Below are 19,055 nucleotides of genomic sequence, written 5' to 3'. Positions count from 1 at the left end.
TTTGTTTAGTAGATCTACACTAAGTGTTCACCAGGCTGCAGACTATCCCACTGAAATAACACCATGCACCATGACACTTGCATCGGTCCAGAACAGTGTTTCATGCACAGTGTGCAGCGTTTTCACGCACAGCATGAAGTGCTTCACGCGCAGCATGAAGTGCCATTCAGAGGCAGGGAACTGAGTAAAGTATTTTACAATGTCCAAATGGCCACTTTTGCTACATTTGTTCTGTTCCTTACCCGTAACACTTTACAGATGACAAGTATCAAGTAGGCAGACCTGCTGTGTAACATGGCATGTTTCCACTTGCTCTGACCTCTCCCTAACCCTGATTTATGGAAGCATGCCATGCTTGAGCAGAACTACACTAATAGCTGTGATCAGGGTCAAACATCTGTGAGTGATGCATTGTCTTCTGTCTTCCCACAGAACGGTCTGTCTGATCCTCCTATTTTCTCAGTATCTCAGCAAAGTCGATGTTCCAATGATTGCTTACAAGGACAAGAAGTGGAAGGTTTTCCAGTATCCCCTCTTCAAGCTCTTTTCTGTGAGTTGCCGACATTATCCAGGTTATTTTCTGTCATGGAAAAAAACATACAATTTAAAATTCCGGCACCTATGGTCCATAAAACTTGCTTATAACATCTGTGCCTTGCTTCAAAAAAATACATTTTAATGACTATACACTGCAAAGTATCGTCCACTATCAAGCCAACATTTGTCAATCCAGCGTGCAAAATTGACTTAAACATTTTCAGTGATGATGTGGATCTTTAAGACTTTTCTAAACAAGAGAAGGGAAGTTGTATTTGGTTGAATTAAGTCAGATAGTGTGCTAGATAATATTTCTATATTCAAAACAAGTGCAACTTGATTTTTACTTTAAATAAAGTACATCGCACCTACTTACACATCAGATATTTTTCAAGTGCAGGTGGTTTTATCTCCGTTCCTGAAGCCTCCGCGGAGATATCGTTGCTTTCATCTTACAGTACATGCCAGTAAAAAATAATGTGTACAGTAGGGGTTTAACGGTACACAAATTCCCGTTTCGGTATGTTCCTCGGTTTTGGGATCACGTTTTTCTGTACAATAGGGAAAACAAAGAAAATGCAGAAAATAAATTATTTCTTAATTTATTTTGAGAATTCTAAACATTCAGCAGTTTCTCATTATTGCCATAAATCTTATTTTAACAGTAAAGACACTCAAATACTGGCATATTGTCTTGTCTACGATCGAGTGTGATCACATACGCAGCGATGAATACTATAGCATTGGTTACTTTGGCACGGTCTGAATCTGCAGTGAGAGGCTGCCTGAACGCTGTGGGGAGAAGGACTCGCTGTCCAGTCTGTTTTTGTTTCGTTCCCCTAATTGACGTATTTGGGTGATGTCGTCGTAATTAAATGTTTCAGTGAAGTAAATGACTTCAGTTTAAAGTGTCGGCATACAGTTTGACACAAATCATTGTCAATTAAGCTTGATTAACCCAGCTAACCGTGCTAAAACCAACTAGTGTGCTACAGCTGACAACAACTGGAGTGCTGCCAAAACGTTTTCGGGTAAAACTCAAATTTCTGCTCTGCATGTTAAAGTAAACATTAACAGCTTTTTGGGTCACCGGGCGTACAGAAAAGATGTTGCATACCGAACCGAACATCCTGTACTGAACAGTTCAATACGAATATACGTACCGTCACACCCCTAGTGTACAGAAACTCACACGAGTCCACCTGATCCACAGAATCTGCATGGACCAAACAACTTGTTTTAAAGAAATTAGGTTTGTTTGGCCTTTCACAGTAGGTAACATTCTCATGTCAAGGAGGCCTGGAACAAGAAAGCCTACTGTGGCGAGTCACTCTGTAGAGCTCACAACATGCCAACAAGAAATAACATTTTAGAAGTACTATAATAAATACTATATAATAATCATCTTAATCATATTTTTTTCTTTTTTGTTAACACACAAATAGCTGTCAACATGACTGGAAAAAATAGATACAAATGTATGAAGGAATTACAGGATTGTGTCTTTTATGTTTGTTTTTTGTTTTTGCGGTTGGAGGGTCTTTCCTGGGCTTGAGTAAACACAACCCCGGTCAAAGTCTTTTGTGGGATGATGTGAGCCCAATTTCTAAGCCGTTCAAATATGATTATATTGAGACTACAGTTATTAACTGTCAGGTAAAGATCGCCTGTGGTGACGGACCTACAAAGAGAGTGTTTTTTTTACCTGTATTTATCTGAGGAGGGGTTTTAGTCAAGCTTAAATTGCTCTTTTAACCATCCGCCCTGTTTCACATTCATGCAGTTAAGTACCTTCACAACGCTGTCAATCAGAACTGAGCGGTTACATATGCTGCTTTGTATGCGAATGTCATTTACGCTTTGACAAGAGATCCATACATATTTTCACTGAGGATTAATACAGATCTTTTTTTCTTTCAACAACAGCCAAAATAAGCAAGTGGTGGCAGCAGCCTGAATGTTGGTAGGCCATGCTGTGAAGCTCCTGGGTGTGAAATTGTGGGAATGATTAGATTAGAGGGATGGTGATAAAAGAGAACATAAAGTACATGCTAATAACATGCAGACTCAATAAATAATGGTGTAAAAGAGTTAATAAAACATAAAGCTGAATGCTGAGGCTCCTCCAGAGAACTAAAAGTGTCTGAGTCAGTTTGGCTTCAGGGCTGGAATGCTTTATGTGCGGCAGCTCTATACATTTTGGCCGAATGACTCACAGCTCGTGAAAGCCTAAAAAGCTAACAAAACACCCTGAAGGTCTCTTGATCTTACAGTAAACAACATTTTTAAAACTATTTATCAGTATTTATTGTCCAATCTTCAAATGAAGCCATACAAAGCATAAATTGCAGAAGCCAGGGATTATACAGCAGCATGGAAAAAATCCATCTACTGTATGCAGATAGCAAACACCCTGTATTATATAACGGGTAGCTCAAGTCATGTTATCCAATTGGTACATAGCAGTGATGTATTACCCACATGCCAGTGCTATGACATCTAATTCTTTTGCACTTTCAGTATCACTCCACATCTGAGAAAAATACGTTAGACTAATGTGTTGTCATAGCTGCTTAGCGACGGGGTCACGGGGGGATCACCTCCGCCAACGTGGAACAGGTTACAGATACAAATTAACAAAGTTAGCTGACCAAACCCGAAAAAAATTCACCTTCTAAACGACATGCAGAGCTACGTAAAGTGGAAGTTCGTTGCGAGCAAGCGAAAACGCAGCAGAAATACACAAAAAAAAAAAGTGTATGGGAAAAAAAGGTTAGAAAAAAAAATCGATTCACCTTTATATCGTCATTTAAAGAAAAAAATGTTTAATGATTTTGAAATAAATTTTTTAATGCTAGAATCGTATTTTATTGTTGTAGTCTGAGTAACGTGACGTCATATCCGTTCCGTATCCGTCAACCAAAACAAACCGCAGCCGACCGCAACGAGGAAGTACAAAACAGCGGAGGTTGTACGTGGATACGACCTGCACCCTCATATTTTAAATCCAACGTGGTAAACACTACACATACAGTAAAGTATGGAAACACTTTGGGTTTCACACATTGACTGGAAAAGCAGAGCAAGACATCACGGCTAAAGCTGCATGCTAACAGGAAACGTTATCGTATTGCCGTAACGTGCGGTCAAGCCAGCCGCCACTCGCATCTTTGTGGTCAAATGGGCCAACGCTACAACTGTAGAGCACCCATATACTGACATTTATTATATTTTTGGGTTGCTGGAAAAAATTTAATCAATAATGCCTGAAAATGACTGATATATTTGACTTCAGGAAATCTCTGACTACATACTGAATACTGAAAATAAAACATTTTAATGTATACAATTTGATTTATTTTCAAATTAAAAGTCCCTAGAAGTGTATGATTCAACCTTTTCCCATAGTCTACTGTTAAAAAGCCCCTCAGGGCTGAACAATGCCCCTTAGCTGTGATATATTATTATTACTATTCATCATTAAGTGGTGATATGACATACTCTGCCACTTGGATGTATAAGTTTTAGTGCATATATGACGCTTTTATGGATCTTATTCAATATTTCTTCCTCTTGGATCCTGTAGGTGAAGGTGTCAAGATGGCAATTTTTTCTGCCCCTGAGCTACTGTTTAACTCTCCTCGAAGAGCCCTGCGTATGATAAAAGCATTCTTGTTCACAACTCTTTGCTCCCACATAATCCCTGTATGAATGCAATCAGAAGTCCACACCGGTGCCCAAGGCGTGTTGTATGAGGAAACATGCAGGCTCAAGTTGAATGCGTGAAATCCGCAAAATGCGATAATCCAGCATCAATCAGAATCAGAAATACTTTAATGTTCCCTGGGGGGAAATTGTGACATTACAGTTGCTCTTATATATGTGCATAAAAAAATACAAGAAAAATAGAAATAAAGGAGTATATAAAATGTAAATTATGTACAAATGCCACAATATATAACACAATATATGTACAGTAGTATAAATAATAGGGCTATCAATTGATTCAAATATTTAATTGCGATTAATTGCATAATTGTCCATAGTTAATCACGATTATCTGTTCAAAATGTACCTTAAAGGGAGATTTGTCAAACATTTAATACTTTTATCAACAAGGTAGTGGGCAAATATGCTGCTTTATGCAAATGTATGTGTATATTTATTATTGTAAATCAATTAATGACACAAAACAATGACAAATATTGTCCAGAAACCCTCACAGGTACTGCATTTAGCATAAAAAATAAGCTAAAATCATAACATGGCAAACTGCAGCCCAACAGACAACAACAGCTGTTAGTGTGCTGACTTGACTATGACTTGCTTCAAACTGCATGTGATTATCATAAAGTGGGCATGTCTGTAAAGGGGAGACTCGTGGGTACTCATAGAACCCATTTTCATTCACATATCTTGAGGTCGGAGGTCAAAGGATTCCTTTGAAAATGACCATGCCAGTTTTTCCTCGCCAAAATTTTGCGACAAGCTGGTATGACATGGTTGGTACCAGTGGATTCCTTAAGTTTTCTAGTTTCATACGATGCCAGTATCTTCACTCTAGCTTTAAAACTGAGCCTGCTACAACCTACAAATTGTAAGTTGTTTTCATACGTTAAAGAAGTTAGTGGCGTTTAAACGAATTTGCATTATCGTGTTATTATCATATCAACTTTGACAGCCCTAATAAATAAATAAATAAAGAACAAATAAGAAAAAAAGAACAAAAATAAGAAAACAAAACAAAAAAAAACATGGTTGTGGAAACATGACCATCTTTGTACTATTTAAATGATGCAATAAAGGAGTTCCTTTGCAAAAACCTATGCTCCAGAAGATTCTTACTCAAAAGCTTTGGTTGCAGGTCAGAGTGGACCGATTTATTGGTTTTAAGACGGATTGGACTGTCATTGGCTTGTGATAAAAATCAGATAACGTTGGCTTTGTGAGTCTAGGCATGTAGGTGACTTTAACATTTTAAAAGAACTTCAGTAATGTTTTATGTTGGTTGAGTTTCAGTTTAAATGTACTGAGACACTCTGTATCTGATAACAAATTCCAGGCTTTGTTCGGGATGTGTGGTGCCTGGCTGGTCTGCTTCTTACTGACCATCTTTGACGTCTTTCCTTCAAAGTCCGATGAGTATGGCTTCTCAGCCAGGACAGACATCAGCCTGGATGCTGTGACAAACTCCCCTTGGTTCCATGTGCCTTACCCAGGTAAGTGCATATCATACTTTAAAGGGTACATATCATATTTATTTTCAGGTTCATACTTGTATTCGGGTTTCTACTAGAACAGAGATACCATGATACCAATGTCGTTATACTATTGGCTCACAAGCGTCGTTAGAAGTGGGAACAAAATGTCAGATATCTTAGAGATAAACAAAACATTCATTTTGGACCTGCCAACATTTTTAAAATGATTAATTCACAATCAATATATTTTTTCTACATGAAAATGAGACCTTTAACGTCTCATAGTGTCTGTCTGAATACACCTGTATTCACCCTCTGTCTGAAATGCTCCGTTCTAGCACCTGTCTCTTTAAGACCCCTTCCTGAAAAAGCCCAGTCTGCTTCTATTGGCTCGCGATAAAAATATGGTGCACATTTGCAAAGGTAGTTCTCAAGCTGTGGGAGGTATATTTTAATGAGCCTGCATGTGACATAGGAAGGGGAGCAAAATCTGAAAGGCTTGTTGAATCACATGTTTTCTGATCTGGACAGCCCACAAAAAACTGGGTTGTCTTATTTCATAGTTTGTGGGTTGGTAGACACTCCAGATACTACGCAAATTTATGAGCACAAGCACCGACAAAGTGAGTTTTTCATGATATTTCGCCTTTAACACATACTTTTTATCCTGGATCCTGGTTGAAGCGTAATTTTAGTAGTTGCAACACACATGGTAACTAGGAAAGATAAGTTATTTACCAACTCTTTTTTAAATTGTTTTAAATTTGTTTTTGTTTTTAAATTTTTTTCTTTATATATATAGATATTTTCTTTATATATATACATATATATATATATATGTGTATATATATACAGGATGCATTTTACAATAACTATAGGTACATCAGTGCTGCCTAAAGTTGTGCCACTAACTAACAATCAGTCAATTATTGCTGCAATAAACGTCCGTGTTCCAGGTGTCAGCAGTCGTTTGAAACTGCTGAGTACTGTGGTTCATTCAACTTGTCTGCCAGCCTCACTTTAATTTCATCTTTGACAAACGTCCAAACCAAAATGCAAACAGAGGACATTCTGCAGCTCAGCTGACGGTTGCACAACTGCTCTTTAATGAACCGCCAAAATGTCGCTGAATCTCTTGGGGTGTTTGCTTTAATTACTTAAAGTGCATCTCCTGATAATTTAGTCTCTAAATTGGGATGATGATGATGATGATGATGATGATAGATCAATTAAATGACAGATTTTCATAACCACACTGGGACAAGAAGCCTCCTGCTAGTCAGTTGGCAGTGACTTAAAGTTGAACTGGCAACAACTCATGCAGGATGTCCATGTGGAGCATGTGTTCCTTACTTTCATGGAGCATGTGCTGCTATAATAAAATTATACAACTTTTGAAACTTTTTCAAAACTAATCCCTTTAGAGGTTCGTGGTTTTCATCTTATAAGAGTGATGTTTCTCCCTACATCTTCTTTTGTTCTGCCAAATTTGTTGTATTTGGAAAATTCAATTGCATGGTTATTTTTTTTGTCAGTTTTCTTATTCATAAATGTTACAGACAAAATCCGTTTTATGACTTTTGGATTATTTGCACATGGCCCCTGCTGTTTGCAGATGGTACATTCACTCCGACCCTGTAATCTTCATTTTAGCCAGAAAACAATCAACAATGATAACAGGAACAACTGTGCCAATGATACAAATAATCACATGTTTTTATATGATAGCAGGCCAAACACATTCGCCGTTAACAAACTCTTAAAATGTCTGTACGCAATGTTTTTGGCAGGACGTTATATTACTCATTGTGCATAAACGGATATGGAGTAAGGATATTTACAACAACAATAAAATAAAACAAAAATTTGCTGGTTTCACTCACTTATCCGAGTATGAACCCAAACCCCTTCTACCATGTGTGACATATAGCAAGAGGGTTTTATGAATATGAACACATGGATGTTTATTCATGTGTGTCTTGGTGCAATTTGTGTGAATGCATGTTGTTGCATACCTTTGAAAGGTTCTGGATTTAAGCCATTAATCAGCTTTGCAGTGAAAATGTTGTTTTTGAAAGGCTAAACGCCAACAAATACAGATTGAAACAGATAATTTTGTTCGATTAAAAACGTGGATTTTGAAAACGATTACATTTATCTTTTTTACACAATTTAATTTATACTTTTGGACCAAGGACGGAGACACAGACGAGGAGCTGCGTCGCTCGCTCTGTGTGTTTGAGAGAGTGACAGAGAGAGGGGAAGAGAGTTTCTGTAAGTTATTAATAATAATAATAATAATAATTTGAATGTCAACATTATGAATGAAGCTTCAAACTATTCGGTAGAGTCCAAGTTATGGTCGGATAGGATTTGGATTATTCAAGATAAGAGAATAGTCTGATGTTAAATGGAACACAAAGCTGTGATATAGTTGCACCAAGCACAGACACACAGACTTTTAAAAGGGAGCCGTTGTTTGAATAGAGGAGACATTGGTATTAAATAGATAGTATTAAATGTTTAAGATATTTTAAATAAAATGTTCACACTCTTTTATAAATGTTTATTCACATAACTTTAACTGTATTTCTTGCAAAAAGCATCTATTTCAAAGCTCCCCGTCCCCTGGCGATCGCATCGCTTATCGGTGATCTTGAGTAACCACAATTAGACGATATGAAAATAGAAACTATCGAACAACCACAAAAGGAGTGAACCTTCGTTACATTTCAATCCACCTTTTTTTATGTGCATTTCAATTTGTACATAGAAAATCCTGAGGGGATATTTCAGTATTTAAATAAGTTAAGTTTTACCCTAGGCTGCGGCGTAAATGTAATAATAATCACTGATGAAAACAGATTTTTCTAATACACCGGGATCCTGCGGTACCTGCTTCTGCTTATTCCACCGTAGATGAAGCATTCATGTCATATTGCAACCCACCGTCAGAGGCCTCCACTCCACCAGTGAGACCAAAAACTAAGTTGTAAAGAGAGCAGCATCCCTGGATCAAGTCCAGATAGAGAACCATGTGGCATGTTACTTCCCTGTAAGCGGAAATTACAATTCAAAGCCTTGATGTATGAGTTACTGATGCTCAATAAATTACGTAACCATGTCATGTCATGTCATAAAATGGAAGCCAGCTGAAAACATTGTTGAACTTTGTTGGGTAAGCGTTACCATGGGGGGTCCATGACCCGTGATCCCACACTCACCTGTTGAGTTATTCATGTAAGAAATTCTATAATCCAGAAATGTCCCTGCTGGGACTGCGGGAATGAGTTCAATTACAAAATGTTAGGAAATAAATCTTGTCATGTAAACCTTTGGTCAGGCAGATGTTTTCTACAGCTGCTTGTCTATAAATCCCTCAATGGTTTAGGAGGAAGGGTTTGTTTGTTTTATTATCGTATGAACCCTCTTTGCCTCTCACGTCATCTGGTAGCAGTCTGCCAGCCATTCCCTCAGTCAAAACTAAATGTGGAACAATCAGTTAATGTGTCACCCAGAGCTGGAACAAACCTCTGAAATATAAATGATGAAAAAAGGATTTTGGCAGAAATCCAGTCTTAGAGTGTAAAGTTGTGTTTCTGTATGATATGGAAACTAACCGATGTCCACCCTATACACATAGGTCAATGGGGTGTGCCCACAGTGAGTGTGTCTTCAGTGTTGGGTATGATGGCAGGCGTCTTGGCATCTACCATGGAATCAATTGGTGACTACTACGCTTGTGCTCGCTTGTCCGGCGCCCCTCCTCCACCAACTCACGCCATAAACCGAGGTATCGCAGTGGAGGGCATCGGCTGCATCCTGGCTGCACTGTGGGGGACTGGAAATGGCACCACCTCCTACAGCCAGAACATCGCTGCACTTGGCATTACCAAGGTACATGTCATAATAGTCTCATGTGTTTTAGGACTCTGCAATATAACATTTTAGCGAACAGTTGGGAACGTCAGTTAGACGAGCTGCATTACTATTTATCTGAAGTCTCTGCCGATCTTATGAATATAATATTCACTCTTCTTATAGCTCTGTTTTTGTCTCCACCAACTCCCAAGAAAAATATCTGGCTCTTTCGAGATATTCCACTTTCTTTACCAGCTAGTTGCTAACTTTGTTTGTGACCGAGTAGTCAAATAGTTTCATTAACCTAAATGGAAAAAGTCATGAGGTCAAGGAAAGATGTGAAGGAGAATTCATAAGGAAAAGACAACCGCGGTGCTAAGTGAATCCGACTGCACTTAAACTAGGCTACGGATATATATATATATTTTTTTAAAGTAACTTTATTAATAACTTTGGATGACACGAGAAGTATACTTTGGTACCAAGTCGATGCCACAACAATTAAACATCGTGGGACGGCATTATCTCCTTTCCTTTCATAAAGGATGGTCCAGTGTATCCTGGATTCACTCAGTTAGGAACCTTCCTAAACAAAAAATACTATTCGACCGCACCCTTTGTCTGGCATTTGCTGCTGGGCAGGAAGAGTTCACTTGGTTTATCTGCTCTAGTTTCCAGCTGCCTGCCGCTGCTGGAAATGGGGTTAATGATGAGAATGAACCATAAAGTAAATGTTACGTGAACCCAAAACAACGAGTTAAAAGAGCCTAATATCTTTGTAAAGCTGCAGAGTTAGTTAGAATTCTGTTTGGGTTTGTCACATTACTCACAGTTATTAGTAAAAAGATGAGTGCAGCTTTAACATCACTTTGTGTGGGAATTGAAAATCCCTTACATCTGCATCATCTGGTGCTGGTGAATAACAAAGACTTTGGCAAATAAGAATTTAGACTAATGAGCTGAATGCAAAACAAAGAGGGTTTAAGTTTTCTACAAACAAAACCTTATGCTATCCGAATAATTCCAAAACTTGTTTAATCACAAACACATTTTCACAAAACTTTAAAGGAATACTTCATCCACAAAATTACCATTTGTACATCAGTTACTCACCCAGTGTTACCTTGAAGTCCTATGCTCACTACTTCCAAACACATCTTCACTTAAACCTTACTGTTTAAAACACTTCCGACTCGCCCGGACTCACACAGACGAGTAGTGCGCCTGTGCAAGCGTGAGACTCTTAATGCAGAAGTGTTTTGAATAGTAAAGTTTTAGCGAAATGTGATTGGGAAGTAGTGAGCATACGACTAGATGAATGAGACTTGGATTATACTGCACGAGTTATGTGGCAGTTTGTAAACGGATGTTTTGATATAGTTTTGCTGTTGTTAAACGATGCTCCCATTTACTTCAAATCATCAAGACTTACTCCATTTTGGATTCTTCGTTCACTGTGGAGGCATGAGAGAAAAGAAAGTTTTCTTCAAGAATTCAAAGTAACACAGGGAGAGTAATTGATATGAAAATGGTCATTTTATGGGTGAAGTATTCCTTTAACATGACAGTTTAAACCAGCTAATAGCCTCCTGTTTACATACATCCAAACCTAATGCTTCTTTTTTTGGTTATTTAGAGAGCAGGAACAATGTACTGAGTCTTGACAGACAAATGCTTCTCACTTAAAGCCGTTTAAGTGTAGCAGATCGTTGTGATGGTTAACTGCCCCTCGGCACATTCCCTCGGAGAGGTCCCTCTGCTGTCTTTAGTTCCACTACATTACAATGAAAACTCAAATGGACTTTAGTGAGCTCAGCATTTCACAATGCTTTGTGATCTTCTCTTTGCGATAAATGATTGTAAAGAAATAAAACATATGTACAGGTTTACATTTTAGGTAAATTATTTAGTTAAAAAATTAAAATAAATTAAAATTGTATTCTTAATTGTTTGAGTAGCAGTAAGTTAATCATCATTATTCTGTTGTCTGACGTCTACATCCAACTCAAAACCATCGCAGATGTGATTGAGAGTGTCCTTGTTAAGACATCTGCATGCTTTTCCCCACACAGCGTTCGGGTAAAAATAAAGCCGGCATGGTGAGAATGATGGAACCCATTAACCCATCTTGTATGCACAGGATAACTAGTCCCTGTGCTCATTTTATGCCAGGTTGGCAGCAGACTGGTCCTCCAGACGACCGGCCTTCTGATGATCGTCCTGGGGATCTTTGGGAAATTTGGAGCAGTTTTTATCACCATCCCAGACCCGGTCATCGGAGGCATGTTCCTCGTTATGTTTGGAATGATTGCAGCAGTGGGAATATCCAACCTCCAGGTAAACATGTTTCAGTATTGTGACGTATCATATTTCATTTGATGGACACTTTTATCCAAATCACCTCCTGTATTGAGATGACCCCCTTCCTTGGGAAAATCAAGACCCTGACACACAGAACATCCACCCTGCTGAGGGGCCCTTAAACTAGATACTGAGTCTAGCTGGTTCCAGCTGGTTCTGCTGCTCTGGCACTGACCCTGTGACCTGAAATACAAGCAAAAACAGAAGATTCCTATGGAGATCAATTAATAAAAATAACCTTTATTTGGGTAGCGCTAAGTGCAAAAAAATATCCAAATAAACAGATTAAATAGTTGCAGTCAAGCAAATCACAATCCAACAAATCAGTATAATTAAAGCAGCAGTGGGTAGGATTGGAGCAAATATGATTAAAAAAAAGTTTTGTTTTTTTAAAACGATCACTATATCCTGACAGTAGTGCTTGAGACAGGTAATCTGAAAAAAATCATGTTCCTCGGTGTCCTCCGGTGTCCTCTGGTGCTCCTAAAGGCATCTGCAAGATTTCACAGACCGGAGGAAAACAACCAATCAGAGCCGAGCTGGAGCCTGCCGTCTCTGAGCAGCTGTCAATCACTCTCGATCTCTGATCAAACTGTCAAACTAGGCAGCGCTGATCAAATATGACTCAATATTCTGTTACTGTAATGCCTATTTCTCTCCTCAAATGCTTTCAGAAACATCTTGTAGTGTACTGTTTGGCTGTAAAATGAGAAAGTTTGCTCCGACTGGTGGGCGGTGCTTGGTATTTCCTCAACTGATTTCAACATGGCTACCCGGTCACAAACTTTCTCATTTTACAGCTAAACCGTACACTACAAGATGTTTCTGATTAGCGCAGCCTAGTTTGACCAATTGATCGGAGTTTGCAAGTGATTGACAGCTACCTCCGTTGAATGAACAGCCAATAGGAACACTCTCTCTCTGAATTGACCTGTGATTGGCCAAACTCTCCCGTCACGGGCTAGATTTTTTAAAACCTGAAAACAGAGCCATGAGGAGGTGCAGAAGTTTAATTTTCTCTCAGAACATTTGAATTATAATATGCTGAAAGTATATATATTTATATAAATAAAGTATATATATACAGTATATAAGTGTGTGTGTGTATATATATATATATATATATATATATATATATATAATATAAAAAAACAAGAAAAAAAAATACCAAAGTGACTATTTAAAACTGAGATCAAAGCTCAGCTGTTTCTCAAAGGAATTAAATCATTTCCAGTGGCATGTCAGATATTAAATACCATACCATTGCTCTCTCCGCGTGCATATTTAGCATGGCAGTTACTGGCCCTCTATAGGTTGAGTTCATAATGCATCTACGGGTGTCTTCTCAGGATGGTACACTTTTAGTCGGCAGCGTAGTTGGGAAACTGTCCAAGTAACCAAACGAGCTAAGGTCAACTGTGATCCTGTTTCCTGGCACGAGATATCTGTGTGTGATTAAAGCAGGAGTGCCAGGGCAAGTCTTTGGCACTCTTGCCTATTAAAACAACCCACAAAGATATCTCTTACATTATTATCATCAGAAGATATGTTTAACTTTGGATATTAGTTCAGAAAAAAGGACATTTTTGTGTAAGTATTTCCCAGGATAAGCGGTTACACATAATGGATGGATGGATTAAGGTGAAGAAATTTTCCTGGTAAAAACGTCAACAGGGTTCCTTATTTTTATCATACGGAGTGATAAGGGATTTATTGACGTTCAACAGCAAGTGATAAATATATTAATCAAATTTATTACACTTATCTCTTCCGAAAGAAATCTCACAGTATCGTCCCTCCCGTGCCTTTCCAGTACAGAAACACTGGGAAGTTAGTTGGAGCAGAAATCTGACAGAAACATTTGATAAAATATTATTCTTAATAATATAAATCGTTCTAATGTTTTTTGGCTTCAGAATGTAACTCAAACTAATCCTTTAAGAGCACCAGAAAGGTATTTCAGTGGGCAGGGATCTTTAGATTCCAAGCAGCTGGGAGTTTAAGGGAGTATTTACCAGGAAATTAAACTGAAAGTACAGAAATAGTTTTTATGTATTTTGTAACATTGCAATCACTAAATCATTATTTTAGAGAGCCAAAATCCCAACCAGACAGTGTGTTTTTTTCCATCAAGTTTTTCCCATTAGTCTTTGTAAAAAGATGAAACATTATACTAGGATTTAGTGTCCGTATTTCAATGATTATTTTGTTCGCATTGAACAACTACAGCTCCCTTGAGTCTTTGTCATAGGTGTCAAAACCTCATGGGAGCTACAGTATAGCATACATACAAAAAATAAGAAGAGTTTGCAATCACAAGCTCAGATTTAGCTTAGAATATGTACGGAAAACCCTGGTGTCATATTTCAGTTTTTCAGAAAGACTAATGAAAGAAAATATGTTTGAGCTGAAAGCTAGTAGAGCAGAACTGTGTCAACCCCCCACCCTCAGATATACAGCATCACGGTCATGTTGTGTAATGGGGCTGGATAAATGCTGCTTCTGTATACTTTAATTAATCAGTCAGAGAGCATTTATAGACAGGGTTGCCCTCGGGCTGGTCTGAGTTGACCTGTCATGACCAAATAGATGTGAATCCTGGAACAAATCTTATTTGAGGTGCCGATAGGGCTGCACGATTATTTTATCAGTATTACGATCACAATTCTTTATCCCGATTATTCATTAATTTAAGGGACAACATTTTTTAATTGCACTTTCACTTAAAGAAGCAGAGCACTGCTTTCACTTCCATGTTGTGCTACATTCCTGCTAATTAACGAATCTTTGCCTCAAAATTAGACTTCAAATTCATTTTCTTCCTTACTTTAATTCAGAGCATTTTGTATTATACGACAGAGAGCAGACGGGCAAAACGAGTACTATAATACAGTATATTACTCTTCTACTCTGGACTGCAGCTGCAACATTCAGGAAAGGTTTTCACAGACTGACGCTACAGGATGTGCACACAGCAGGCATGACAGCTCCCCAAAAGTGAAACCGAACCATCCAGATCGCCCCTCGGTGGCTGGCTGTTAGTTTAGGAAGCGCTTGAGTTTATATGCAGCACAGTTTTCTATGAGCGGAGTCAATATCGCAGTCGATCATGTTCGTTTAATTGCGGGAAGCCAAAATAGTAATCAAGATTAATATCCGATTAATTGTGCAGCCCTAGGTTCCTGATTATTTCTAATCACATTTTAGTGAAGCTGAATAACACAATAAAGTAATAATTATAATATTAATAAGTCTGTCTCTGTCTCTCTCCAGTATGTGGACCTTAACTCGTCTCGTAACCTGCTCATCCTCGGCTTCTCTACCTTCAGCGGTCTTGTTTTACCTACCTGGTTTCACTCCAATCCCGGCATCATTGACACAGGTGATTTTCACACACACACATACACACACACACACACACACACACACACACAAACACACAAAGTGTTCTCATTGACTCGGCCCCTTAAAATGGGAACAGCCCTCCAGGATGTTAATAAATCTACACAACTATTTCCACCGCTTTTAACACATTTCTTTAGTCTTGACAATCAGATAGGAGCTTAATTGAACGACTGAGGACGAGGCTTTGGGGGACAGGTGGAATATGATTAGTTAGTATGGTGTCTGTCAATCAGTCTGGTGACTGTCGATGCCAAAAGATCTAAACTGGAACGGACTCGTCAGGTCAGTCATGATGCCATGATTTATAATGGGCCCAAAAATCGTTATTTGTGTCCCCCACTCTTTCTCATATATTCACACATACTTGTTACCTCCGCCAAGGGCCTTGAAAGAGGTTATGTTTAATTTAAGGATTCCGATCAGCCATTAAGACCTCTGGGTATAACACATGCGCAGTGTAACTGATGGCTTGTTGATGACGCATGACCCAGCCTCTTTCCTTCAGAGAGAGAGCGGGGAGGTGGACAACTGTAGATTCGGCATATTTTCACATTAAACTCTGTGAAATTAGAGTTGAGTTCAACCAGTTTTTCTGCCCAGTTTGAAAGAAGTGTTTTACGATGCTCCGCTACGTACAGCTGATCTCAACATAAACAAAAATACGCGTGGATGATGGCGCAAGCTGAACGGAGAGGGGGGGCAATCGTACTTGGGCACCTTGGCGGAGGTCTGCACTCTACGAGTGCCATTCTAGTTTTATATATATTTATTTGGTGTGCCTTTATTTCGTGCAAACCTTTTTTTACTGATGCTGAGGAATGTATCTTGGGTCTCCCCTCCAAAATCAAAGATATAGAATCGGCAAACAATGCCAGAAATTGACACATCCGAGCTGTAAATCCAGAGGAGCAATGTGGTCCTCTGACAGTGAGTTAGAAGGCTGTGTGCTTTCACAGCTCCACTTACAGATTACCCTTGAAAAGGTGGCAGCGGTTCTGCCAGCCTAAGCTTCTAAAGCCAAGGTGTTCCCAAATCCCACAGGCCCAGATGGCAAACACTTGGTTACCTTTAGTCTTTAGCCTAGATTTGATAGTGGCATGGAGAGCTTTTTTAATTGTTTTACCTGATCCTGAACTCTGCAGTTTAGGTATAGAAATGTCGGTCGGTTTGTATCTCAGTTGGTCAGGCTGTCGGGTCAAACCACATGGCACACAATCTTATCCTATATTCTAGGTCCTGTTGGGTGGATAGCTTAATAAGCTAAACACTCACCTGGACCATTGCCACAGTTGTAGCTTACCTTTTACACTTCTTACACTCTTGATCTTGAGTCTTTACACACGTTGTGCTTGTTATTGCCTGGGGTATAAGGCTGAGGTTGTCATATTCATTTAAAGTTGAATAATGTGGTGGTTGTGAGTCCCTTTGAGAGTGTGACTGTAAGGGCGTTTCAAACAGGCTTGTCTTGATTAAACATGACATTAGCTACCTGGGGAAACGACAGTTACAGCAGCTGGGGTGTGCAAATTGTTGGTGATTGCCAAAAAAGGGAAGTTGATTCTTGAAAAAGCAACCCCATGGACATATTAATAATACACAAGCAGGATCACTTGTCATAATTGTTTATCATATGTTCACTCATTTTTAGATTACAGGTTTCACTGATTGACTTGCAGGATTTCTTTAATCTTGTCTCAGTTTATTTTGCCAATAATTCTTAAATTTATGAGTGCAGAAAAATGTTGTTCATGTTCATGAAAAACTTTGAAAATGCATTTTGTTTTTGACTGACAGCTGCCATGCTTCTGCCATGATCTGCTACGTCACCACTCTAATATTTATTCGTGAAATCTATTTGTAACCTGGCAGCTCTCGAAAAAGGACGTGGGGAGAAAATTAGGGTGTTCGGGTGACCGAGGGCAAAATTCTCAAACATCCCCATCTGGGTTTAATCCGGGTTTAATCCAGGTTAATTCTGGGTTTAGTCCGGGTTGGTTGTATACACAAATGGCAGTGGTTGAGGGTGAAAAGTCGTGGATTATGTTACTTTATTAGTGTCACTACTGGTTGATCAGGTAGGTAGAGGAAACCAGTAGGATACTGGGAAAACCAATCTGTGGAGGAAAAAATAAAGAAAAAAAAGTGAAATATTGTTTTGCAACACAAGTAGTTCTCCACTTTACACACATTACATAAACTTAAAACACACATGCACTCAATCACGTACAAACATATACGCAACACGTAGAACCCAATTACGCTAATCCAGCCACGAAACATTAATCCAACAAATGAAATTAGACCATGTGGAGCTTTTACAAGTCAGATCAATCAGAGATCTTAGAACCAATCAGAGATCAATCACCGGCCATCAGCTGATGATTCCCTACTTTTGATGACACATTGATCGGCTGTGGAGCATCTTTGTGGCCGCCGCCTTGAAGCACCTTCAAAAGAGCAATCCTTAAGATTAAACAGCTCCTCTCTGCAGACATAAGACCTTGATCCCATGAGTCGGGTGATGCGAGTGTCTCCCAGGAAAGTGCTAATCCAGAGTTCAACACTGGGCATGAGGGTTTGTCTGGGTCTCTGAGGTCTAGGCTGCTTACCTTCCAATCCTCTTGGCTAACCCCCATGTCACTGGCTGTAATCTGCCCGGTTCAGATAAAGCACTCTTTCCCCCCCGAGTTTGTCCCCGAGCCTCAACACTCAGCTGATAGCGCCACACAGGAGGAGGCCTGTCAACGCTTTTTGTAAACACACTGCTGCTCTTCCAGACTACTTTAGATGTACAGAATGTGGGACTTAAAACCAACTCAGCGGGTGCCTTGAACTTTTGACTGCATCCTCACTGGGGAGGAAATGTGTGTGTGTGGGCGTGTGCGCCTGTGTGTGTTGGCATGGGCGTGTTTGTAAAACTATGTCAGCGCTGTTTGCAACTCTTGATTACGTTTTTTCAACTTCATTAGGCAGTTCACACATGACCTGAAGGAGATCTTGCCTTAAAAAAAGAGAAATAAACTATTTATTTGGAGCCTAACAGTGAGCACACCTCCTTTGTAGCCTGCAGTTTATACATGAACCACAGGGTGCCACATGAAAGGCTAATTTAGGACTCAGGAAATTGAGGTGACACGGTGGTCTAGTGATTACAGAGGCTGGCCCTCAGCCACCGAGCAACCTTTATAGACCTTTTCAAACAACATATTGGCAATATAAACTGATCAAACTAACTTCTAAATGGGCCACATTGTATTTCCTGTTGCAGTGTTTGTTAATGCAGTAGCTGACAGGAAGTCAATTTGGACCAAAACTGTTCAGTCCAAATTTATGGACGTCTGTTGACGTGCAATGCTGACCTAATGCTCTCCATTTTGACGATTCCGTAACTTTGCCAGGCCTGCCATTAGGGATGTGACGGTGAGGAAATGTTCTGTGTTACCGATCACACGGGACATTTTACAAGAAAAGACGACGGTCAACATGTGTAGCCGCTTACTTTGATCTTTAACGTTGGGTGGCTGTGTGTCTGGCCTCTCCGGTCGAGCTTTCACTGCTTGGGCAGCAGATTTCCACCCGGCGCTGCTCCGCTGCGCACACCGGCTATAACCGCTCCGTCCTCTTCACGGCGATTACCTCATTAACTTTATGGTTCCCTTATATCTTTGGGTTTATATCTGGAATATTGCC

General features: G+C 39.3%; 1 protein-coding gene across 1 annotated transcript in view; it reads left to right on the top strand.

The window, feature by feature from the left end:
• si:dkey-106n21.1 (solute carrier family 23 member 2) overlaps positions 1–19,055 on the top strand; it is a 73,970-nt gene that overhangs the window by 51,514 nt on the left and 3,401 nt on the right. Inside the window, exons 8-12 of the mRNA XM_037768697.1 lie at positions 433–550; positions 5,600–5,756; positions 9,382–9,635; positions 11,772–11,936; positions 15,234–15,342. Of these exons, the coding sequence (XP_037624625.1) occupies positions 433–550; positions 5,600–5,756; positions 9,382–9,635; positions 11,772–11,936; positions 15,234–15,342 (803 nt within the window). The remainder of the gene's footprint in view (positions 1–432; positions 551–5,599; positions 5,757–9,381; positions 9,636–11,771; positions 11,937–15,233; positions 15,343–19,055) is intronic.

The sequence above is a fragment of the Sebastes umbrosus genome, chromosome 4, assembly GCF_015220745.1.
Source record: "Sebastes umbrosus isolate fSebUmb1 chromosome 4, fSebUmb1.pri, whole genome shotgun sequence".
NCBI classification, from domain to species: Eukaryota; Metazoa; Chordata; class Actinopteri; order Perciformes; family Sebastidae; genus Sebastes; species Sebastes umbrosus.
This window is presented reverse-complemented; position numbering and strand designations above follow the sequence as displayed.